Source organism: Candoia aspera, chromosome 1 (genome assembly GCF_035149785.1).
Source record: "Candoia aspera isolate rCanAsp1 chromosome 1, rCanAsp1.hap2, whole genome shotgun sequence".
Lineage (NCBI taxonomy): Eukaryota > Metazoa > Chordata > Lepidosauria > Squamata > Boidae > Candoia > Candoia aspera.
Window position 1 is genome coordinate 238,768,810 of NC_086153.1, and position 26,824 is coordinate 238,795,633.

Genomic DNA, 26,824 nt, shown 5'->3' on the forward strand with positions numbered 1-26,824 from the left:
TGGGCCAGTGTCTCTCTCCCAGACCCAGGAAGGAGGCAATGACAAACCACTTCCAAACAACCTTGCCAAGAAAACTGCTAGTCCAGGCAGTCGCCAGGAGTCAACACTGACTCAAAGCCCTCCCCACCCCCCACCAAAAGCTCCTATAGAAAACCTCTGGAGCAGCATACCCCCAGAGATTTTCATGGCTCCTATTCTGATAACGTTCAAGAAGTCTCTGAAGACCTGGCTGTTCTCCCAGGTCTTCAGTTAGGATGAGTACTGAACCCTTACAGATTGTTAACTGTTTGAGGAATTGCCCTTTTTTGGACATACATGGGTTGCATCTCTTATTGTTTTAGTGTTGCATGCCACCCAGAGTCTTATGGAATTGGGCAGCCTTCTAAATCCAATAAACAAATCTGCACATACATTTTACACTGACTAACACCTCTAACCTGACAGCATCTCCGTCTATGGTGAATCTTGTAAACTCAAGAAGACACGGGTCATGCCTTTTGATGGGGCCACAGCCAAACTCTAAACAGCAGGGGAAAGAAAACTTGGTTTATTTTGTCATAATTTTTCGTCAAGAGTATGCTTGCCCGTTCTTGGCATTACTGTTTACCATTGTGAGATAGGATATGAACACCAAGTAAACCAAGCATATAAAGTAGTGCCGCATCAGTCCCTTTTTCTCATGCTCCTGAGTTGCAGTGACCTCTCTTCAGCGTCCAATACATCCTGTTGGCACCCTGGAAGCAACACGAAAGCCCAAAAGAGATTTTCCATGACTTCTCCTAATGATAGTAGAAACCTAGAGATGCTCCAGGCAAATTTGCCTAGGTACTTTCCCTCTCCTGGGGACAATAAACTGCAATTAATCTCACAGGTGTGAATGCCAATTATCAAGCATCCTCCATTTCCTGTTTGACAGATGCTCAGCCCTGAGCTTGCTTTCTTTAGGTGAGAGCTTCTGCCTCAGTGGATGTGTTGATTCTATCCTGTTCTGTAAATAGCAAATAAAGACTAATGGAGTGGGGTGAGGGACTGATAGGTTGCTGCATGTTCTCCCACAACTCTGAATTATACAACTCATTTGCAAACACTGCTCAGGGGACCTTCAGAATCTTCTATGTCTTTCATCCTGAATATTCTAGAAGCCAAAGGAACACCACTGCTATCCAAATATTCTCAGTTGCTACCAGGAGCTATAATCAAATCTAATTAAAGAATAAGAAAACAGAAGGAAGATTACTTTCAAGACTAAAGTGCCACCAGTGATAGGTGAAAGTGACTGATGTTCAGCATTTAAACATGTAAAGTTTAATTCCTATAATTGCAAAGGCCTATCCCTTGTGAATGAGGGAGTTTTCACTCTGTGGCAACTTTTGCAAGCGAAAGTGAAGATGGTGAGTGACCCTGCCTCTCTGTTTTTCACACTGAGGGAACCTGAGTTTTGACAAGGCTGTGCTTATTAGCAGCCTCATGTCATGAGAAATGAAAATACGCCATTTTTCGGTTCTGCTCAACACAATATTCTATGAAAGACAAAAGTGAGCCTATTCCTACACAAGCAAGCCACTGACTTTTAGAAGAATTTTATATCAATTATTTAGAATCTCTTCCTCTCACAGGAGCTGGGTAGCAGTTAGATACCTCAGAGAGCTTTTAAAAATTGTATGGATTTTAAGCTTCTTGGTTTTCTGCTCCTAGAATCAGAGCTGATGCAAGGCACATAGAAGAATAGCTGACTGACAGGAGGCTCGAGATGTACATCACAAGGTTAGGCACCTACCATTGTGCTGGCTTGTTGAAGTCTCTTTTTTGCTGTCACATAGATAGCACTAAATGGATATATATGTACGCTCTGTTTAAATCCCTGACCTACACCTACTGAAGGTTTCAGTTCACGTCATAAAATACAAATTGGACTTCATTAATTAAAATACCTCTTAAATTTCCATCTCTGATCCATGGTTATTTAATCAGAAAAACATAAATAAAATTACCCTGCAGTGAAATACAAGTGCCATTTTACAACCTCTGACACTTTAAACTTCCTTTTTTAAAAATCTGTTCAATCGTATCTGATTCTCAGACACTGCCTCGACAAGTCCCTGCAGTTTTCTTGGCAGGTTTTTCAGAAGTGGTTTGCCATTGCCTCCTTCCTAGGGCTGAGAGAAAGCGACTAGCCCAAGGTCACCCAGCTGGCTTCGTGCTTAAGGCGGGACTAGAACTCACAGTCTCCCAGTTTCTAGCCCGATGCCTTAACTGCTGCACAAACTAGCTCTCAAACCTTCCATAGTAGAAAGCGAATGGTTTGGAGTTGTTCAGCCTGACAGTTTGGGTTTACCTACAGGATGCCAAAATAGAGGCTGTGAGAAATGCATGGGATAACATTTCCCCTCAATGCAACATGTAAAAGGGATACATAAATAATTCTGAAAAGCTCCCTTCTCTCTTTTCTCGAAACCACGAGAACAAGCCAGGATTCGTATACATGACATGCAAGGTGTCCCTGAGATGACCTTAAAAATGCTTTTGCAGCATCAGATTCTGTCCAACTAGGTGGTGGAGTGGCTGATTTGGCTGATCTCAAAACACTAAGCAAAATCGAATCACTTCTGAATTTGTTGCTGAGAATGCTACAGGGACCTGTCCATGAAATCAGCAAGAGTCAAGCCCAGCTCAAAGGAGACTTTAATATCTTTTTCTCTCTCCCCTTAAAAATAGCTGGGTACCACTGCTATATGTACATAACTAAATGGCTTTATTTGGGGATCTTTCAAAGGGACGTATGATCCTGCCTTGGCTAAGCCTTAATGTGACAGGTTTGGCTTTGTGCAAATCCAGCCACTGCAATTTGTAAGCCATGATTTAGCATGGTTTGCAAATCCAACAACTGTGGAGAGGCTGCTAGAATGTCATATGTATACTGCCCCGGCACTGAAAAGTGGGCCTGCACCCCCATGGGAAGCCAAACAGTGTGTGAATTAGGAGACAGGCCTTCTTAGGAGTGGCCCCTGCATTATGGAATACACTCCTCCTGGAGGTGTGATTGGCTCTTACCTCCTTACATTCAGGAAGGAGCTCTCAAAACTGTTGTGTTGCAGCTGGCCTCGGGGCCACAGAGTGATCTAAAGTACTTAACTAGCTTTGTTTTGCTTTGTGTTTGTTCTGTTGTTATTATGCATATGATAACTAATTTACTGTTCTGATTGTTCTGGTACACTGCTCAGACTCAGCTAGGTTGGTATGACCTGAAAAAAGCTGTTAAATAAATAAATGTGTTTTATGGCCATATTTTTAGTTTTGTTGCAAAATATCCTAAAATCAAGTAAAATGAAGGACAGAATAGAAAGATTTTAGAGCCAATCTGCACACTTTCCCCAAAGTCTTCTATTGGCCAAAATTAAAAAAGGAATTAGTCACACCTTGTGTTAAAACCTCATCCCTGACTCCAATGTCCTCCATCTTGCTTTAATTTATTGTTGGCTTGTTCTCTCTCATCCAGCACATTATTACATTTAATTCAAGGGTATTTACTACTTCATTGGAGTTGGATGGTAAAGAGCAATAGAGTAGGGAATCATCAGCATACTGGTGGTACCTAACTCCAAGCTCCAAATGATCTTCCCCAGCACTTTCCCATCAATACTGAACAGCACTAGGGAGAAAATGGGACCCTGTGCTTGCAGTTCATCACAAAATGCCTGGATGCGTTTCAGCTCTTCGCACGGTATTGTAATGGGCAGTAGGAATAACCTTGAGGAACAGGAGGAAGAGCTGCAAGCAAGGCAACAATCAGATAAACAAATTCTGAGTTCTGGGCAGAAATGTAATTTGAGAAAGCGACTCAGACACGACCCTCCCTAGTTTTCATGAAGATAAAGGAAGGGAGGAGGAAAGCACATTCAGACTTGCAGGATTCAGTTACTGTAACTTTATATAAAAGTAGTATTAGCATTCATAACTCTGGCTTCCTAGTCTGCTAAACATGCAGAACTGAGAAATGAGTAAAAGATAATTGGCTTCCATCTTCAATCCTTCCACAATGCAAAACAGAGTTACCTCCCCATTTCTATTCCACTAGCTTATACTACAGAATTCCAGTGAATGAGGATAATGGAAAAAACAGGATTATATTGGCCAATTCTCCCTCTTCCCTCTTCCCCCTCCTTTTAGCCAAACAGTAATCTTTGTCAGAAACTCCCCTTCATAACAGATATGTGTTGGTTCAGCTGAATGTCTATCAAAGCAAATGGTTTTGCCTGCAAATATCCATCTGCTGTATTATACTATCTGCCCCCATTTTATGGATTATCACGATCAACCTACAAAAAGCAGCTCAAATCTGCATTTGTCTTGCCATGGAAACATAAAGATTGCACTGATCTCTTCAACCGGCACTGAAACCCAGGAAGCTTCATATTCCAGGACAGCCACATACAAGCAAACTGTCATATGCAAGCTTGTTAAAAGCAGTTAACTGTCCCAGCTTCCCAAAACAAAATACAGGCCACGTTGAACGATTTGTGAAATTCATACTCTTCTCTGGGAAAAAAAATAGGAGGGGGACTTTTTCTTTTTTCCACTATGAAGCATTTTAAACCTAGCTCCTAGCCTATAGGAGCTTGTCTCTAGTGATCCCTGAAACATGAACCATGGTTATGTATAATATTTAAAAGCATAAGCGGTAGAGATAGGAGCTTGTTTAGAAGCAGGAAAATGGAGGTAGCCATAAACCTGCCTCCCATGAGCTCTTTCAGAGTCATTTCTAGCTCTAGTCTTTGTCCCCAGCTTTTAAATGGCATCTATTATTTTACTACTGCCCAGCAATATGTTTTATTTTCTCAACATTAGGATGACAAACATGTAAACTTATTTCATAGAAATGGGATACTATGGGAAGTCTGCAAGAGAAGAATCATGTTGGCTATAACAAACTAGACATTTCCAATCAGCCCTTCCCAATCTGCTGCCCTCCACAGGTCCTGGACAATGGGAGTAATTGTGGGAAAGCGGGAAAGGAATGGAAGGGAGGATTGACATAAGACATCAAAAGACAGCAGACAAGTCAGCTGGCAGCTTATCTCATAAACCCCAGCTCAGACCACATGGCAAGAAACCTGAAAAGCAGTATTTCAAACTGAGACCTTAATAAATTCACTATGACTGAGAGTGTGAAATTCCTCTTAGGGTTCCCAAGATTCTGTTTGTACCCCAGATTTGCATTACAGATACCTTCCTGAAGCCTGTGTGATTAATGCTCTCTTGATCTTACTGTGCTCAGCTATACTGGGCTTGACAGACAGCCAACCTCACTGCCAATGGCCATGCTACCTGGGAACGAGGGGACTTGTAAGCTAAGGCATCCAGAATGCATCAAGTTAGGGGAGATCATTTTGGACTTACTTGTGGAGCAAGGGCTTGAATAAGGTCTATGACTTTTTCAGCAGCATGGCATGAGCATCACACATAGAAAGATACATACATACATACATACATACATACATACATACATACATACAGTAGAGGAGTATCAAGAATGAAGGCACATTAAAAATTGATTCATCATTGTAGGGGGGGAGAAATATAAGGGACTGGGACAAGTCCAGTTTCAAAACTAGTCTTCCTGTCTGTCAAATAAGGAAAAATATGCGTTATCATTCCCTTTAATTCTATACATATAATTCTGTATTCTTTCTTTTGGCAAGAATAACTCACTGCCTCCCCCAAACATGCTGCTGTTGGTAATGTAAGATAACTGTAGCTGCTGCATTCACATATGTCGCATACAAATACCTCTTCGAGATTACTACAATTTCCTTAAAAAACCCACCCAAAGAACAGAAGTAGCACTGCTTCCATATACAACATTTCAGAGCTGTATACCTTGATCATGGTTCAGTCTGTTTGTATATGACTAAAGCCTTTATGGAACAGAAGGGGCTGAGCAGAGCAAAACTGCATTGCAGAGGAAAGAAAATACATGATCCTGCAGCTCAATCCAATCCAATCCATGTACCACATGCACTAATCTTTAGATGTACTGTGCAACCATCTTTGTCTTGCGCCTTTCTGAATCAATGAGCAACTCAGACAAGCTGATACAGATGCTGTCCAAATTGCTTTTGTGGAGGATGCAGCAGTCTCAGAGGAAGCTGTAAAACCAAAAACTTGCCCAAGAATTGGCACATAAGATAGAGATGGTATCTGAATTCCAAAACACAAAGCTGCTCTTTGAAAGCACAGTTCTGACCCTTTTTAAAGAAGTTTTTCCAAATTCTCATCCTACATTCTCAATATACAACATTTTTTCATTCCATACTCCCAGCGCATAATATCCATTAACCTCATCATAACAAACTCTCTCATATACCTTCAGTATCCCTCTCTCTGCACCACGACTGAACATGCTTTCTCTCTCACATACACACCTACTCAAAGACAAAAGAACATGCCATTCTGCTTGCTCTAAGTCATTCCCAATTAGCTTCCAGCCACACTCCTAAACACTTTGCTGGCTTTCTACTATTCTCCCAACAGGACAGTGGTGACTGGGGAAAGAGGTTCCCCCTTTCTTTTCTTCCTGGATAGCTGGGACACAACATTTTAACAGGCCAACTGGTGGGCCAAAGCTGGAAACGTTGAAAGAAAAGAGAAGAAGAGGACAACCAGCAGCAAGGTGGATGGACTCACTTGCAGCAGTGATAGGTGCACTGTTGGAACACCTAAAAGACCAGGTCAGCAACAGATCATCATGTGGTCACTAAGAGTTGACACCGACTTGATGGCACATAATCAATCAATCAATCAGGAAAAAGGGGAAAAAAATCCAGCAGGCCAAAGCTGGTACAATGAAAGAATTCCCACAAACATTAAATTATCCATATATTCTTAACTCACCATGAACTCACCATGTTCTCAGCTGATTCCATCCTGGAATCCTAACATGCTTACTTGATAAGAGAAGTAAACCTCATCAGGTAGCAGCATCTACCTGATTCTAGCCAATCTTAAAGCTAAGTATGGGTGGCCCTGGTTAGTATTTTGATGGGAAACTACCTGAGAATTCCAGGGCTATTAGCTGGACTGAAAAGCAAAATAATACCTTGGAAGAAAGCAGTAGCAAGCTACTACCATAACACCAACAAGAGAACTATATGGATGTTGCTGTCAGAAATCAAACTCAAGGGTCTTTACCTTTTCAAAGAGAAGAAAGAGGATTTAGAACGGTGGTTCTTTGCTGGCACTTCAATGGTTCTGGGGTTTTGAGTTACATCAAACTGAGATTCTCACATCCATCACAATGTAAACAGAGAAATGGACTACTTGGGGGAAATTGTATACTTTAATTATGCTGCATTACTATGGGGGTGCCACCAGTTTATGATCTAAGACAACACTGGGCAGAAAGGCAGGGTACAAACTGAATAATTTAAACCACTACCATTGTTGTGGATATTCTCTCTCTATCCACCTTTCTACCAAGAGAACACTCAAGGCAGAAGGCAGCCAACAATTAAAAAGAGAGACGATCTGGATACTGTAGTCCCAACCCTGTTAGCCTTTCACAAGGTGCTGAAGACCTGGCGGTTTCCCAGGCATTGGGGTCAAGAGGTTAAGTGAACTCCGCTGCCACTGAAGTGTTTTTGGGATTGGGGTTGTTGTTTTATTCTTGGGTGCTGGAGGTTATATGCTGTGATTCATGTTTTAATCCTTGTACACCATCCAGAGTCACTGTTGGGAGTTGGGCGACTCAGAAAATTGATAAAGTAAATAAAATACATTAAAAAAAACAGCTACAATGTGATATAAACAGTTAAAAACTACTATTTAGTAACTCATACAGAGACATACACCAGTTTGATACAAGAAAGAAGTCTTGATTCCTTTTCTGAAAGCGGAAAGAACAGGGGTCAAGCACAACTTCTGGAATAGTACACTCTACTGGTGGGAAGACGTACAGTAGGTGAAAAGCCTCTCTCTTGTGACCTTGAACAGCAAGGGGATTTTTTTGTAGTATCTATGCAACCTTTTGCAGGTGATGGAACTGGACAGATTGTCTCCTTCTTCCTTGTAAAAAGAGGAAACAGCCTTCAGAGTAGGCTTGCAAAGAGAGTATCATGCTATTAATGTGGCACCTTAAAATACCAACTCCATCCATTGTTTGTTGACAGACCATCTAACAACTGTCGATTCACATATTGCCCTTAAAAGAGTTTTGATTTCTTTCTTACTTCACTAATCCAAAACCAATTTTTTGGATGTCTCAAAGCTGAACCTTAACATTTCATCTATCCCTGTGGTTTGAACAGACTCAGGGTTGGTTTGTTTTACAACGCACTGTATTTGTTGATCAAATTACACAAACATGACTGTATTACCACCCCAAATGATTCTGTGTGAATGACTACTATCAGTAAGGTGAATATCATGGTCTAGATTTTTAAAGTTTCTTTTGCCTCTGACTTCACTGTTTACTGTATGTTAACAGTTCTCAAGTATTAAAGTTAGTGGTTCTAATATCACATCCACCAGTTCCTTTAGTACTCTGGGAACTACTCCACCTGGCTGGGTGATCTGAACTCATTCATTCTCTCATCACCTCTTTGCCTATTTTGACCTGCATTTCTCCTCTGTCCCCATGGTGCACCTTTTGAGAAGTTGGACCACTTTTTCCTTTTGTGAAGAGACAGGTGCAAAATAGGAATTAAGCAATTCATCCTTCAACCTTTTGTCTGTCACCATCTCCCTCTTCTCATGTTCTTTGTATCTTCATCAGGCCTTGAAGAGCTGGCTCTTCCCACAAGTGTTGGGGTAGAATGAGGCTTGAGCCCAACAAGGTGGTACACTGATATGCAGGAGAGTATTGCCCCGGGGGGCCAGGGGTTTTTATTGGGGTTGTGTGTTTTTTACTGTTTTGCTTTGTTAGTCACCCAGGGTTGTGTTTTGTAATATGGGTGGCTATACAAGTCCTTAAATAAATCTGATTCTCATACAGCCATTCCTGATGCATCATTATAGTGTACTGGCTCCAGCAGTAACTCTGAAATAAAACCACACTCATCAATTTTACAAATTCAGGGTCCTTTGTTCACAATGGAGATGGAGACCAGTTTCTAAGAATAAGCGGCAGAACAGTTCAAGTATTAAGACTGTAGAATCAAAGTTTCAAGACAGTCAATGGCTTGGTTGGTCTACCCATCTACACCAATCAAATGGCACTTCTTGCGGTACACAAAAGTGAAGCAGAATGCTAGTACAAAAACAAGTCAAGCTGCCTAAAGTATTTCCTCCTCCTCAAACAGATCTTAACAGTGCAACATAAAGAAGGAAGCACTAGAAGCTAGAGATCTAAGAATCAGCATTTCCGTTGGAAAAAAAAGGTGGTATGATGGTAAAGCATATTTACAGCAGCTGCGCAGCCTCCCTCAGAACCACCTACACTCCCTCTGTATATCTACCTTCAGTCTCCTTAAGAGGTTTAACTGCTTGCTTTATGGAGGGTCTGTCATTTTTACTTAATTATCTGGAAATACTGTATCTGGTTAAATGGAATACAATCCAAAGGGGAGATTCTACACATGCAAATGAATCAGAGGGTATAAATCTGAAGTGAGAGAACAGGCAATGTTATTTCTGAAGACATGTGACGGTGCAATACAGAAATTTTCTCATAAAATTCCCCTTAGAAACATATAAAGAACAAGATAGAGACCAAAGCACAAGCCCAAACTTTAAATCTAGCCCTCCTCCTGCTCTGCTAGGTTTTTATTCAGATTCCCCAATCTAAAATCCTGTGAAACACCTTTCTATTCGCTCAGGACTTCAGCTTGTCATTCTCAAGGTACACATATCACATTAAATTGCAACATGGCTTGTTTTGGCATTGACTGCTGTGTTGTTGAAAGTCAACCAATGGTAGTTTAATAAACAAATCATGGTTAAGCAAGCCATGGCTTAACATGCCTTATGAACCTAGTTATATGCTGCAGTTAATACTAGCACCCAACAAATGTGTTTTAATATGACTTTTCCTTGTAGGCCTTTTCTATTATTGCTATGTACATTTTATTTGAGTTTTAGTAAGTATTTGCCAATTCTGCCATGCAATGTATGCATGGTAGCTTAATTTATTTTCTGCAACTGTGTTTTATTTTCTTAGTTTTTAACTTTCCTTTTCTGCTCAAATGTTCCCCCTCTGCTTGGCCTCCTTGAAAATGAAACATTGTGCAACACTCAGCAAAACCAGAGTACAATATATAGTGCAAACTAACATGATTTAGGCAGAACATATGATATACCTAAAACATTACTTCTGCATTATGTATCTGACTTTCAAAGGTTTAGAAAACCAATTTTTCCTCTAGCAAACACAACACCTCAAAACAGAAAATCAATTCAACAGAGAAATGTGAAGCTTGCTTTCGAAAATGTTAAACAAAGAAGACAATGAATCTAGCCTAAGCCAGTAAATTAACAACTATCCTATCAAACATTAAATACTGTAATGTACCTTTTAGAATCATGCTGTGTATATATTTGTTTTATATGTACATCTGGGGGCTGTCATAACATTTAAAAAAGAATCTCATGTCTATGTAGTTGCATGGGAAATTGATTACATTCTTGTATATTCGGCTTTCTCAACAACTCTGAGACAAAACATTATTACTTCCATTTTACTGGTAAGAAAGTGTAACTATAGGACAGTAATATGCTAACAAACATGCTCTGACAAATCATATCCCTGGGTACATTCTGAAATCCAATTCCTTCATTCACTGGGTCACATCAATCATTCTATTTACATATTTCAGCATGCAGGTCCTCTAAGTATCATATACTATCAGCTGCAATTCAGGCAAAAATTCAGCAGGTGTTTCTTTTATTGGTTGACAGGTAGATTACAGTCAGATAGCAACCACAGAGGACAAGGAAATGCTCAGTTTGAAATCTGGACATGAGAACAATGATGTGGCTCAACAGCCAAAAGAAGAATATCAAAACTAAGAATATGGGCCAATGTGGTATTACAACTAGTGCTGGAGATGAAGTAGAAACACCTGATTTGAAATCTCTGTTAGTTTGATCAATGACATTGGACAATCACTTCAGTCTAACTTAGCTCACTGGGTTGCTGGAAAGAGTAAAGAGTATGGGGGTGAGTATTCGCAAACTCCTTATGTGGCAGATGTCATTAATTCTTTTCCCCTTTTGAACAATGCTATTAGGAACTTGCTGTGTGCTTTGCTTAGCCACCGAAATAAACTGGAAAGGAAAGGCATAAAACTAGAAAAAATGAGTTATTATCTGATTGTTCCTGGAGAGAAATCAGCCACTTATGTATAATTCATCACTTCATTTCCATGAGGTGCCTAGGGCAAGGATGTAAGATAACCTTGAACAAACCTTGTTTCAAAGAGTATTAACTAAGAGTACTAATCCAGCCACCTTCTACAAAATTTACCACTAGCATATGGTCGCACAGCAGCCATGTATTTGGCTGCCATCATTTTGTGCTAGGTCCTAAATGAGTAGATATCACAAAGCAAAGCGCAGATTATCGGGGGTGGGGGGCTATACATCTGAACAGACAACACCAATAAAAAGGAAGAGGAAGTGCAGAGCTGCAAAATGCCCAACTTGACCCTGTGCCTAAGCACATATATTAGTTAGGAATCCAGCAAATTACAAAAGATCCCAAATAAAACAAAAATATATGCTAATTTTATACAAGGGACTTCAGAATGCCCTGTCTCCAAGATGGACTAAAAAGCATGGTGCCTTTGAATCAAGCTCACATAAGGGCACCTTGTGTGCCTGTATCTTGCTCTGTTTCTGATACTAAAATGTAACACAAATCTGCAAGCAGTTTGATCAGACCTGGCAAGACTGCAGATTCCCTATTACAGCAGTGTGACAAGAGACTGTGGTATAAGAATGTGGTACATTGTCTTCCAGGATGGAAGAGGCTGCATCAAAGGGTACTTGGGAAGAAGATTAAAGGACGTATTACCTCTGTAAGAAGAACACATTGTAAACATTTTACTTGGTCAGTTTTTGCAAAGCTCCCCTACAGAAAACACCCTGGTCTTATCTTCTTTTAAAATGCACTGTCTCTTAAAGGTGTCACCCAGGTAGCTTCAAATATCCTGAATTCTGTAGTGTGGTTTCTACAGGTGTTTTTATTTACAAAAAAAAGAAAGATGTCTGGCAGAGAATAATCCAATTGTTCAATGAGCTTACATTCTGTAACCTTTTTTCACCACTAAAGGCTTCAGGATTAGTGAATGCATATTTAAACTAAACTCCACCCCTCAAAAGTTAAACATGGGGAAACAAGAGTCACACTGTCAAAAGAAACATAACACAGTTTTAGAATGTGGGTAGATAACCAAGAAGCCACATCTGAAAGGTCAGAGGACAACTTAGGCTCCAAGTGTTACCTTGGCAGTAAGTCCCACTGAACTTTGGATACAGTGCTGAGTAAACCCTTAAAATCAGACTTTCAAACACTGCAGGATGAAGCAGCAGAAACTGGCAAGGTTTTTATGCCCACTACCCTCTTCAGTCTCCATGTTTATTGTACCTCCTCCTGCTTTACTGCCAGGCTCTTTCTGATCCTCCTTTCTGCCCACATCCCCCAAACAAAAGCATTTAAAAAAAAAAAGCCAGGCACAACCCCAAATGCAAATGGTTATGAGGAGCAGCCGACCAAATATGCTGCGAATTGCAGTTCAATTCTTACTATCCCCTTCTGGCTGGGGAATGATGAAGGTGGCAGACCAACTTAGCCGGAGGTCACCAGCGGGGAGAAGACTTGGGGGAATGGGCATCATCGTCATACTGTTCCTGGGAGGCCAAGGAAATAGAAAACTCCCAGCTTCCCATAATTTGGGGACAAAAGCGAGCCTCATTCAAACTTCCAAGGAAGCCGCATTTTTGCTGAAAGGAAGTAGGCATGTAGTAAGGACAGAGACCCTGCCGGCCTCCCGGGCGAAAAGGGGCATGATGCAACAGATGCGGTGGGCGGAGGGGACCTCTCCGGTGGAGTTCCGAGAGAAGACGCCCTTCCTCACGCCGTTCTGGATTAACAGGGGAGTTCGTCGTAGGCACCAGCGTTTAATCCGGCCGCTTCATTCTGCAAGTCTGCAGGAGGGAAGGCGGCAACCGAGAAATGTGGGTGGGTGAGCCCCGCCGGCGTGCAAGTTAAGCGCTGCCACGGGCAGGAAGGGGCTGCCACAAAGCCAGCTGCGCTTGCAAATCCCGAAGCGAACGGATCGGCGGAACAATTTCGGGCGCTCATCCGCCCCTCCGTGAGCCGAACGAGGGATCTGCACAACGCCAAGCCTCCCCCGGCAGTTCATCTGCATCAACGAGCAAGCGAGAAAGGGGTGAAAGGCGGCAGCAACACTCACCGAGCGACCGAGCCCTTGGGGTCCCTGCCTCTGCCTGGAAACTACCGAGAAACCACCAGTCCTCCTGGGTTATATGTCTCTTTGCTTCCCTCCCTCTACTCCGGCTTTTTCTTCAAGTGGTACAGACCAGGATGTCCGTAGAGTTTTCTTCTTCAGCTCCGGCTCACACGCCGCCTTCGGTGGCTGGCGGGAATGGCAGCGCCTTTCCTGCAGGCTCTCCCGGTTACGCACGATAGTTCGCGGCCCCCAGAGAGCTCACGTGAAGCCGGCCGCGTCAGAGCTCGCCCTCGCCGAACTCGGGGCCCTCTCCGCTGCTGCTCGCGTCTCGGCACCCGCTTCCCGAGGTGAGGTCGGCGACATCTCCCTGCCAAAGCGCATAAATGCAAGCATCTCGCTTCCAGAAGGCCGTCGGGGTCGAATAAAGGAAGAGTAGAAATTTGGCCTTGGCCGGCAGGACTAGAATAACATAGGAATTTAGCAAAAAAATACACGGAGTATTTTTGCACACAGGAAAAATTAATCGTACAGTACCATGCAAAGGCCACTTGGGAGTGAAGTCCATTTGCAATTGATGATGTTTCTTCGGGAAAAAACATGCATAGGATTAGGATGCATTTGTGAATCCCTCACACTGAAAAATCTCTGTCCATCCAAAGCCTTGCTTCCCATAGCTGTCATTCACCTCTCATTGTTTTTAACTTTAATTCCATTTACTTAACATTTTAAAAAATTCCAGTACACCAGTCTACATTTTCTCTGCTTCTTTGACTCTCAACCCATTCCTTGCTCTAACGTATGTTCTTTCCAGGTATCTTTTTCTCAATATGCATATTATACTATATCTTTCGTTCAACCTCATTTCTTGCGGCAATCATTCTCCTACGCAGTTTTTCTCTTCCACATTCTCTTTCAACAATTCATCCCATCAAGCATCCATGTGATACTTTCCAATAGTGTAACCTGACACACTTCAGTACAGTAATGTAGGTGTCCTAACAGTCAGGAACCACGCTGAGACGAGGAATAGGTCTCTAGTGTTTTATTACTGCTACATTAGACGGAAAATCCTAACAAACTGAAGAAGCGTGGGAAAACCCAGACAGATAAACCCCAAAGTCAAGGCGGGTCTGATCTGTGTCTCTTTGAATGGCTGCTCAACTCCTCACTGCTACACCTGCGTTTTCCCCCCTGGATAGGAGCCCCCTCCTCCTCACCATCAATGCTCATGACAGTAGGAGTTAAATGGGGTGGGGAGGTGCCTGGTTTTTTGTATCAGTGCTTTTAATTCTGTAAGCCACCCAGAGCGATCATGTGTGAGTTGGGTGGCTATATAAATATATTTAATAAATAAATAAATAAATTTTGTTTAATTCTGTTCCAGGAAGCTTCCACATATTCATTCTTTATGTCCACTTTCCATTCTGTTAAGAGACCAATCTATCTCCTAACACTTTAATGCAGGACTCATACTTTCTCTTTGTGCAGTCACTGTACTTTTTACTCTAGGTAAAGGTAAAGGTTTCCCTTGACATTAAGTCCAGTCATGGACGACTCTGGGGGGTGGTGCTCATCTCCGTTTCAAAGCCAAAGAGCCGGCGTTTGTCCGTAGACACTTCCGTTACCTGCCCGCCGAAGCGGTACCTATTAATCTACTCACATTCGCCTGTTTTCGAACTGCTAGGTTGGCAGGAGCTGGGACTAGCAACGGGAGCTCACCCCGTCACGCGGATTCGAACCACTGACCTTCCAATCAGCAAGCTCAGCAGCTCAGCGGTTTAACCCGCAGCGCCACCATGTCCCTTTTTACTCTAGTTCCTTTTATTTTCCTTTTCTTTCATTTCCATTTTTTCCCCTCAAGAATCATTCTTGACACTGTCAAAAATGTTCTGTCATTTTTGACATTGTCAAAAATGTTCAGAACCTCTCATCACTCTTGTGACCTTTTCTAGTTCTCTGTCTTTTATCATAAACTATCAGGTCAGTCATACTTTCAGATTCACTTCTTGAACATGTGTATGCATGAAGTGAGTTATGCTTAAATGATCTTCTAGAAACAAATATATGTTTTTCTGAGCAGATATTCACACCAATCATGATTCCTCTTCATTCCTGAGTCTCTGAATGACCCAACTGACACTTTTTCTCTACCACTGTCATCAAGTGTCCACCTATCTATTCCTATCACCTAATAGAATAATTCCACCTTCTTGACTGCATTCATTCAGAATGTTGCACAATTTTCCCCAAAACTCATCCCTGGTTCTTCCATTATTATCATTCATTGGAGTATAACATGCAACTGTAAGCTCAGCAGGCACTGAGTTTGAAAATACTCATTCCTTGCTGAAGACACTTACCCTCAAAGAGACTGGTGTTTTCACAACAACTATTACCAACTTAAAAATTCCTTCTTTTCTCCACACCCACAACAATCTAGATGCTAACTGTTCACCTTTTCTGACATACATGCCAGAATTAAACCAACATAATTGCATAATTAAACCAACTTCTTCACTTCCCTATATGTATTCATCAACTACATTCCAGAAGTTTGGACCAACTTCATTAAAATATATTACTTCCTTCTCTCTCCTTTGTTTCACAATCACCCAACATATCTATTTTTCTTCTATAATTAATTCATGCTCTTTTATCATTTCCTATTCTTACATTCAACACCATGACCTTCCTCACCAGATAAGCCCTTAGATAACAGCCTCCACCACCAATCATGTCTTTGGTCAGCCAAGGCTTTCAAATGACAGTTTTTAATAAGATAGAGAAGATGTTGACTTAATTGCTAGCCTTAACTGACCCTCTGTCACATGCAGCCATCCTTGCTAATGGCTAGTGTTCCACAAGTATAACCAAAGCCCAGTTTTATTCCAATCTTTCTCAGGCTGTTCTATGCAAGCCAGGATATCTAATCTAGAGACTATCCTGAAAGTCAGCATATTGTTCCCCATGTTCTATCACACATGCATTGTAGTGACACAGGCTCAGAATAAGAAATGTGCAGATAAAATATTAATAAAGGAACAGAAGCAGGTTAAACTAGGCTTAATAGAAATTTAGAAGATTTTAAGGGATCTTCTGGAGATAGTATGTGAAGTGATTGATTGATACATCTTATTGCTCAGGGCATTCCAGAATTGGAAAATCTCCTTACCTCTTCCTGTTTGGATGACAGCCATTATCAGTAACCAACAACATGTTTTGGAATTAAGCTGCATGGGTGGGATGGATACCCATCAACAATATGCAAATAAAAAATTAGGCTGCAATATGTTTATACATTTGGCAATAACAAATTCAAGGTGAAGTCAAAAGGTTAAAGATCAGGAATCCTGAGGTTATATATGCCATTTATAATCTGCCAAATGTAAACTTTGGGATAAAACACAGATTATTATTCAGACTGGCTCCTCAGAAACAGTATGGTTAGCACCTCTACCTTTCCAAAACTCAGTGCTGTCCAACTGCATTGGACTTCAACAACTGTCACTGTAATTGTGGTGCAGACTCCAATTAGAGAATAGAAGTCAGCACAGTCTAGAGGACCAGGTGAGGGAAGGCTGAGCTGATTTATTTCGCACAGTCCAAAGGCAGCCACACTTCCAAGATAAAAAATTATTGTGTGGCCTTATGTTTATTTCAGAATACAAGTGGTTTTAGGGTAACATAAGATTTTAAAAATCCAAACATCAACATAATACATTCATACCAACTTGGAGACATGGAGGAGGAGTGAGGTGGCTTTTGATTTTCACACAATTCTTCCACAAGATCGATAAGCATCAACGCAGAAAAATTATTGGCAGACAAAATAAATATTTTGGATAAAGAGCATGGCGGAAATTCATATTGGCAGTGTGCAATGCAATCTTAAAATGGTGATTCAAAAAGTACTTTAGAGACTACAGCTGCAATCTGCTACACCCTTGATAAAGCGTGACCCATTAAAAAAATGCAGTTTGACAGGCTGCTGTCCTATCTCCCAAATAAGCACGTGAGGGATTCATATGAGCTCTTCCAGAAAACTATAATCCCTTGCTAAATTACAGCTAACTAATTTTAATTTTCCATTGTTGATATTTTAAGTTTTTGTAAATCACAGTGATTGCTGGATTATATCCAATTTGGAAATTTAAATCATAACAATAGCTAAGCAGTATCTGAGTGTTTATATTCCTCTACTGTAGTGGAGCATCGATACATTTTTCCTATTCAGTTGCTAAGAAGGGTAGTCAGACCAACCAGGAACATCTGTTGCAAAAGCCAAATATAGACAGGTTGTTACCTGAGCAAAATTGGATTTGCTTGTTTGTTTTATTAAATTTAGAAGGCTACTCAGCTCCATGGAGGCTCTGGGTAGCATACAAATTAAAAATAGTAAGAACAATAAAACTAGGAAAGAATGATGTACATCCAAAGAAAAACATTCACATTAACATATAAAATCCTGTAAAGGGTTCACCACCTACCCTAATCCAAAACCTGGGGAAAGAACCAGGTTTTCAAGGACATTTTAAACAACATCAGGGTGGGAACCTATGGATCTTGGGGGATACTGTTCCAGAAGGCAGTGTTGCAACAGAAAAGTCAAGCTTCCTGGGTTCTGACAGATGACACTGATGGATTGATGGGACTCGAAGCACACCCACTTTGATTGTACAGAATCCTCACTCCTGCAAATCAAGGTACTTTGCACCCAAAGCAAAGAAAATCCTAAACACACTATCTCTTGCTCTCTGGTAGCAATAACGATTGTGGTGGTGGTGGTATCCTTTCAAGACATCTAATATCAGTTGGCTACAGTTGCCTAAAGGCAGCTTCAGCCCTGCCAGGCCACCTGCTACAGGGGAAGATATGTCCAGCCAGCTAGGCCAAGAGCAAATCCTCTTTACTACAGTCATTCCTACCTCTACCCTACTGCTTGTGGCTGCTACTTACGACTGCTAACCTACCCTTAGGAAAGCTGTCCCACTCTGGTCCTGTGCTAATACACTAGGACTCATTGGCAGTTTCCACCACCCTCTCCTCTCCCTTCTTACTAACCCACCCACCTATCACATATAATTGTTACTTAAAAGATACTCTCATAAGCTATTGAAGAGCTAGCCTATAAAAAGCAATAAAAAGTACAAAAACATGGAGATTGGTGTTTCAGTGAACAACTTGAAGTCTGCTATGCTAGTCTGATTACTGCTGAAACAACAAACAGGAAAACAATGAACTCAAGCCTTGTAGATGGTGGCAGCATTTGCATATTAGATACATTGTCCATGCTGTTCTGAGCGGCTTTTAATCCTGCCGGCAGCAAAGAGGTTCACTTCTCCTTTTTTTGGTTTTTTTTTAAAGGAAAGAACTTGTGTTCAGCCAACATTGGTTGTTACCAAGGTTTCCTGTTCAAAGTAATTTTTTTTTCTTTTAGAACAGGAAAGAGCACATACTGAAATCATGCCATACAAAAGCATGCTTAAAAACTGACAGGAAGATAAAAATGGGAAAAATCATCTCTGGCGATTGTGCCTAAATTCTTTCCCAGAGCAGAAGAGTATCAGCTGTGTGCTTCTCCCAATGTAGTTCATGAGTGGTCATCACTGAAAAGCTTGAAAATATCAATGTGGAGGGGGGGCGGGAGGAGCATACATTAGATCCACTTGTAGTTGTTGGGTAATGCCTTAATGCTAAGAATGCTTTACCCTAGGATAGCCTTCCCCATCTTGTGCCCTTTAGATTTGTTGGGACCGCAGTTCCTAGAATTCTCCAGCAAACTGATTTCTGCGTTGCAGACCTAATGCATTTAGAAGGCTACAGGGTGGAGAATAGTGTAAGCAACTTTGGGGGGGGCATACTAGATACTTAATAATAAGTATCTTAGTTAAAGATCTTATGTAAAAGAATTTCAGAATGAAGACTAGCATGTCCCGGGAGAGACAGTAAGAAGAGACAGGTTCTATTGAGGTTTACTTCACAATGTCAGAATAGAAGTCAGATGTATAACAGCAGCCCATGAATTTGTTTAGGATACCAGTACTGGAACTTATACACACAAATCCTTTTATATAAAGCTTTCCTCTTTGTCCCAAATGCTGATTTTAGGAACCCAATTCAGGAAGAGAAAAAGCTTTTGTTTCCACATTTGGAGAAGTATACACTTGTGTTGACTTAACACAGGTTATCTGAAGATCTACAAGCAAATCTAGATCTATTCTCAGCCCAGCTCTGCTATATAAAAGGTACTACAAAACTCTGTCCTTGCTAGGAAAAACAGGTAAGACAAGCAAGAATCACTTCTGTAACAGTTTAAATATTATCTGTATTCCCAATTCAGTAAAGACATAATTTTTCCCCTCAGAGCTTCATTTTTACCATTATTCTGTAATATTTATAAAATTCCTATACTACTTTTAAATTGACTCTCCAAATATAGTAATATAAAAATATATTAAAGCACGAACACTAACAAGATCAAAATACCACATCCAATATTATATTTACCAAGCTATAATATGCCAACCAGCTTCCAGAAAGCCCTTTAGAAGATGTGTTGACATCAGCAGATCAATAGCTCAAGATGACCAATAAAATTTAGGTAAATGCTACCCTGAAAACACATGGGAGACCATTTGTAAGATCACAGATAAGGGCAGCATTTTCCAGTACACTTTGTCACTTGGTGCATAGTTGATCTTGCATGGGAACCAGCTTTTCAATGTTACTCAGTAATGTAAAATTGAATTATGATGGCCAAATTTGAAATCCTGTTATCACTTTTTTCCAATTGGAAGAAGACATCCATACTGTAATTGTATATACTGCAAAATACTATTCGTCAGAGACTGTGACCTATAAATGATTTTAAACAACGTTTCTTCAAAATATTTCAACAGCTTCATCAGTTACCCAGCACCGAAAAAATTAACTTTTGCCAATTAATTGGATTGCTTTTCCTTTAGAACTATCAAAGCACAATTCAACCTGTTACATAAATGGTGGACTGAAGTAATGTAATCTACTCTGCTCTTATCTCTGTGCCAAAATACTTCATGTTCTTTATTGCATGTTGACAGACACCTTGTCCTGGCCAAAAAAATCAGGTTGACTAAAGCTGTGGTCTCTTTTCTTGGCAAGCAGACCTTTGGAGCAGCACTGCTGCCCCCTACCGCAAGCCAGGCTGTGTGTGAACCCAGCATTCTTGCCTTAAATCTGCCCAGCTAATAATAGCCAAAAATCAAGAGGAGTGTGGTACTGTATGTCTTTTCAGACTAACTCATTTTATTAAAATTTATTTAAAAAATCACTTCTATCCTCTAAAGTTCAGTAGGCATGAAAGGAAAATATTCAGAACTGCAGAGGAATCCAAGTACACAGAAGAGGAATAAATGATACACAGTACACACATTCAGAATATTTGCATTATTTAGAAAGACTGCAGAATTTATTTCTTTGCAAAGAATTATAGTGGTGCAGAATGGGGACATCTTATTTCGAAAGCAGTTTGCAAACCACTTTGCAATCTTCAGCAGGCCAGACGGTACCGATTGCCACCATCTTCATTTGTCTGGGGCTAGCAGCTTTGACGCATTCCATTAGAGCAACCTACATTGTTAGTTTATATAAGATTAAACAAAATTCTACGTATTACAAATAAAGGCAATATGCCCTGTTTAATCTCTCCAGAACTGGAGTACCAAACATAAAGCTTTCCCTAATACAGGCAAGCATAAAAATCTTACACCAAAGCAAGGGGGAAAAGAGGCATTTGACAATTAAATCTCAAAAGTAGTTATTTTTGGTAGGGCCACAGAAGGAATAAATAGTAGAACTCCAATCCAGAAAGTTTGTTTTGTTTCATTTCCATTCTAAGTAGAGATGAAAATGGAAACATATCATTCCTTGTGCTTAAATGTAAATCCCTCTCTCTCCAACTACATGAAGAATGCAGCCCACTGGCAACTCCTGTTAAGATGGAAGGGTGCAAAGCACTTAAGCTCTTGATAGAAGAGACATGAAGGGTTCGCAGGACCAAGAAAAATCCATCTGGTTGGTGCTTATTTGATTCTTACAGGTCCATCGTAAAAATGAACATTTCAAACATCGAATAAAGTACCATAGCTTTCCAAATGGGGAAAATGTCCTTTTATCAGCATCTACAGAAAATATCGAACAGCTTTACATCCCAGGTATTTACTCAGGGACATCACAAGTTTTTAAACAGCACTTACAATCAAATAGTGAAGCTCTGAAACTGCTGACAGGACATGAGCATTAAAAAGTAGAAATACATTTACAAGACATCGGCTTTTGCAAAAAGGAGCATCTGCATCAGTTTGATCAGAACTGGCTTGATGGCTTACAGCAACAATGATCAAGCTACCACCAGTTCCTAGGACAATTTTAAGATGACCACTTTTTAAAAAGAACAATAAAAAATGGTTCACTTTACATAAGGACACTAAAGGGGCAGCTGGGACTGAGAGGATGGGGCGTGAAAAGAGGATGGCAAGAAGGAAGAAGCCAAGGTTGAAAGGTAAGAGAGGAGAGGCTGTAAGTGTGAGTTGCCTTCCTATTTCTGACACAGAATTAGAAAGCTGCTTCCTACTATCAGGATCAACCTTCAACAGTAGTGACAACATAGATTTTTTTCCAGCTAGTCTGTTATAATAAAATTATTTTTTAAAAAATCTGCCCAATTCTCAATTTAATCTTTCCTTTTATAAGCAATAAAACTCCAGCAATAAAAATCTAGCCAATCTAGCTAAAAGCGCATTAAGTGACTCAGGAACAGAAATGTTTGGAGAAAAATCTGGAAAAAAAAAACCTAAACAAAAATTGTCCTAGTGATCAGATGACTTTGACCACAGCTATCCAAGATAATTGGGTGTGGAACTACCTGGAATAATCTGTCCTGGATATGACGCATTATATTGGTTGATGTGATTTGCCTTAACCACGGCCTACTGAGTAAACCAAAATGACCGGAATCATACTAAGCCATAAATTGCAATTTACAAATCACAATGGTTAAGTTTTAAATTCCATGCTAAGTCACAAACAGAAAAGTGATACTGTGGTTAATGCGTTATGTGGAGCCAGAGATCCAGTGTTTTACAGCATCTGGTCCAAGAGTTTGTCAGAAGAGATTATGCAATCTGTTTATGGCCTGCTCGGCTTTTTTTTTTCCTTATTTATTTTTAAAGGAAAATTTTAGAAGGACCAAAGAGGGTCAAAGAAGCATCTCTTGCCCATTAATATCCTTCAGTGCTATTCCTTTTTCCTGCGAGTACCTGAAGAAAAACAGTCTAGGTGTAAAATGAAATGTGGAAGAATGATCCAATTTTATGGGTCCCAAATCCCAGCTTTCCTTAGTACAGATGATGACATCCAAAAGGATGAAACAGAATGGGGGAGACTAGCATGTTAAATTGCAACAGCGGAGCCCTAGTTCAAGACTGTGCTTCAGTAACTGCTGTGAGATAACTTAAAACATGACAGAGATTCCCCATCACAGTATCAGTCAAAGAACAGCTATCTACCCAGGAGGGGAAAGACCCAAAGTCATAGTATAGAATCTTTTCTTAACACAAAAAATAGGAGGTCCTGCAAGGTCCAAGTGTTGAAGTAAAGGCAAGGATCACCCCAAGCAACAATTCAAACCAAGGCAGCATGCAGTTTGCTTCTAAAACTGCATCATCCTTAAGACAGCCCGGCTGAATCACTTTAAAACTTGGGAGACTCAGAAGTTCTACCACAAGGAACAAATAAACAAAAAATAAACTCCGAGGGTCCGTAGACAGTATTGTGTACTAGCCTGCCTTATGCATTTAAGGTCATTTTTGCCCTAAAGGAAAATAGAGGGAACTTAGTAAAACTTCCTTGGGAGTCTAACTTATCCCAGATGAACTTGCAAGTGGCTGCTCACAAGTATCTAGTAAAAGTAAATTCAGTGGCACAGAAACATGACTAGTTGGCAGCAACACACTAAAGAGAAGAATTGGACAGTACTAGTAATCTTAAAGAAGGAACAGCCTGGATTTGATTAATCCTAGTTTGTTGACTAAATCTTAATTAGCTGGATTAATACAAAACACTAATCTACACATTCTGGTTTCCCACAAAACCAAACAAATTGCATTATGGCTTAGCACAGTGTGCGAATCAGATAATGCTAATTAAAGGGCGAGGTTTAGAAAGCATGATAGTAGCCCCAACTCCTCTTCTAAAGCCAAGAGAGATGTAAGAGATAAATCCACAGCCCAAAGGACTCAAGGTAAATCTGAGAAGAGCTGTGTGTTTCTCACATGGTAAACTCAGAGGTTCGAAGACCTTTGAACTCGTGTACCTGGGCAGAATACAAGAGCATCTTAGCCCAATCCTTCTCTGATGAACAACCCTATTCTTTTATCCCTTTGTCTTGGCACCAGGTTACAAATTGTGTTTTTTCTTCCCCCCAGCAGAGATAGTGCTATTATAGATTAATGCCACCAATACAGCAACACTTAGAATCCAGTATGATTGTACTTCACAACTTCCCAGAGCTTCAGTGCACCATCCCAAGTCTCAGCCAGCCATTTCCATTCCAGGAGCCCCAAGTATGAGTGTTGGGGAGCTCAATGAAAGATCAAGCATTTCTACATCATGTGCAGGACTAGAAACTTGGTTCAGTGGCCTTAGCTCTTGCAATGGCCAGAAACAGCTCAGCTATTAGGCTTTTGTGCAGTCTCAACATTCAAGGTAAAAAGGTGACGTCCCTTTGCTAGCAATTATCCCATAACAATAGCAGAATCTTCTGTGCTACTTTTGCGGTCCAGGCCCAGGCCCACCCTCTGGATGGACTCCGTATATTTTTGCCTTCCCAGTCCAATAATGGCGGTGATCTCATCTGCGATGTCTTGGCGGCCGCTATCCTGCATGGCTGTAATCAGCTTGTCTATGCAGTCAGGGTTCTTTTCATTTTGCTGAGCCCAGGAGAAGAGCATATCAAGAATCTGAGTATGGAGGTCCTCCCTAGGGAGAAAAAAGAACAACAGCGAAGAAATAGGTTTACATCACACACAACCCTCGTATGGGAGTCTCATTCGCTTGAAGTATCAATATCATACCTTTCAATATGCTCCAGGCAATTTACATAACAAGGCATAAAATGATCACATATGAAAAAGTAATAAGCAGTAGCTTGTTAATTTCAGCAGCAATCCAATCTAATGTCTTCTGAATAGGAAAAGCATCCTTACGACTTGAGGATAAAGGTGGCAGAGTAACCCAAACGTAGTCTTATGCTGAATCCAGCAGCATCCAAAGGAAGCCGCAATACTTGTGCTCATGAGGGGGGGGGGGTGCATGTAAACACCACAGTTTGTACTTGCGTGAAATATTAACTGCAAGGGTTTGTTAACAATTGCATGCATGCCCCCATGCTAGCTCTTCAAGTCAAGTTTGCTGTTTACCATGCTATGTGGACTTGAAAGGGCCCTAGCATCCTTTTTGTGCCCAAGATTTGGCATAAATTATAAACTCAGGCTGAAAGTATCCAAAGTGGTAGATGTTCAGGTCTGCACCACATTCTAAATTAAATACACGAGCTAGAGAACTATGCAAGGTGGGTTTTTTATTAAATAAATCACATACATTATTTAGATGAAAAGTTAAAACTAATTTTTGTAATTGTTCAACATACACATTTGGGGTACAAGAACTGGGATTATTCTCCCATTCAAATGTTACAATACTTCTTCCAACAAATGAAGATATTGAGTTCATACAGTGAGGAACAGTGATAGATCCAGCAGCTTTCCTGGTGGCACTTGGAGAGTTTCCCAGCAATCTGGAGAGCATTTCTGTTGGGTGCCTTGTTGACCTCTGGAATACAAAGGCAACCAGGGTACTTGACAGGATCACCCCTGAGCAGCCTTTCTCTGCCAGCTGACCCCATGCAGCCCTCTGGTTAACTGAAGAGCTCTGGGAAATGAAGTGGGTAAAGAGGTGCCTGGAGTGATGCTGGAGGAAAACAGGAAGCAAACACAACCTCACATGAGTGAGAGCCTCTTCTGTGGCAATAAAGGCAGTGAAGCATAGTTACCTCCCCACCCTTCCTGCATCTGCAAAAAGCTGGTCAGCCACACTGTGAAAGTGTCCCAGTCCCTTTGAGGGAAGGATGGACTGGAAAATCCAGTCAGTGCAGGTTGGGATCACCTGGCTGAGCATTTTGTGGATAAAATCACTGGCATGTGCTCCAAGTTGAAGTGGGATGAACAGAATCAACTGAGATGGCAGAGGTAATATTATCTGGGAGGTTTTTGAACCTATGGATCCCAAGGAAGTGGGCAGAGACCTCTGTGAACTTATCTCTGCCACTTGTGGATTAGATCCCTGCCCCACCAGGCTAATTGAAGTCACCAAGGAGAGGACTAGGAGTTGGACCCAGGCTGTAGTCAATGTTTCTTTGAGTGAAGGGGAGATGCCAGAGGCCCTTAAAGACGTTCACCCACTCATTAAGAGGCCTAGATCCAACAAAACTGGACAACTATTGTCCTATATCTAAGCTTTCTTTTTGGATGTAAGTTATTGAGAAAGCTGTGAGGTTGCAGAGGGCTATGGAGGATATGGATTATCAGAACCCTTGGTGAACTGGGTTCAGACCTGGGCATGGACAGAAATTGGTTGCTATCATAGATGACTGGTGGTGGGGCTTGGATAGAGGTGGCATGACTATCCTTATCTTCCTAGATCTTCAGTGGTTTTCAATACAGCTGACCACAGTATCTTTCTGGATCACCTGCAAGGGGTGGGATTTGGAGGCACAATGTTATGGTGTTTCTGCTCCTACCTAAGCAGGCAGGTCCAGAGAATGGTTGTGGTGGGGAAGGAGGTCAGCCATCATAGGAACTTCATTATGGAGTGTCTCAGGGTTCAACCCTTTCCCCTATCCTGTTAAACATTTATATGGAACTGCTGACAGAAGTCATTTGCTGGTTTGAGATGAAGTATCATCAATATCTTCAGCAAAGGATCGTTATCTTGTCGTGGTGCTGGAGCTTGAGCACCTCAATGATGCCATGAGCTAAACCGTGAAGGGCCACCCAAGACGGGAAGGTCATGACAGAGAGGTCAGACTAAATGCGATCCCTGGGGAAGGTAATGGCAACCCACCCCAGTATTCTTGCCGTGAAAACTAAATGGATCAGTACAACCAGAGATATGTCGGTATACCATTGGAAGATGAGACCCCCAGGTCGGAAGATGGTCAAAATGCTACTGGGGAGCAACAGAGGATGAGTTCAACTAGCCTCAGACGTGATGACGCAGCTAGCTCAAAGCCGAAAGGACGGCTAGCAGCCGACGGTGCTGGTGGTGAACGGCGAATCCGATGTTCTAAGGATCAACACACCATTGGAACCTGGAATGTAAGA

At 41.1% G+C, this 26,824-nt stretch overlaps 2 protein-coding genes across 3 annotated transcripts in view; both read right to left on the minus strand.

Moving 5' to 3' along the window:
- The window catches only part of SLC25A22 (solute carrier family 25 member 22), a 79,130-nt gene extending 65,505 nt beyond the window's left edge, over positions 1-13,625 (minus strand). The window contains exon 1 of the mRNA XM_063289297.1: positions 13,410-13,625. The gene's annotated coding sequence lies outside the window, so the exon portion shown is untranslated. The remainder of the gene's footprint in view (positions 1-13,409) is intronic.
- A 7,043-nt stretch (positions 13,626-20,668) lies between these two features.
- Positions 20,669-26,824, minus strand: part of PIDD1 (p53-induced death domain protein 1) — a 36,881-nt gene continuing 30,725 nt past the window's right edge. For both annotated transcript variants that reach the window (XM_063289310.1, XM_063289311.1), the window contains one exon: positions 20,669-24,422. In XM_063289310.1, the coding sequence (XP_063145380.1) occupies positions 24,179-24,422 (244 nt within the window). In that variant the 3' untranslated portion in view covers positions 20,669-24,178. The remainder of the gene's footprint in view (positions 24,423-26,824) is intronic.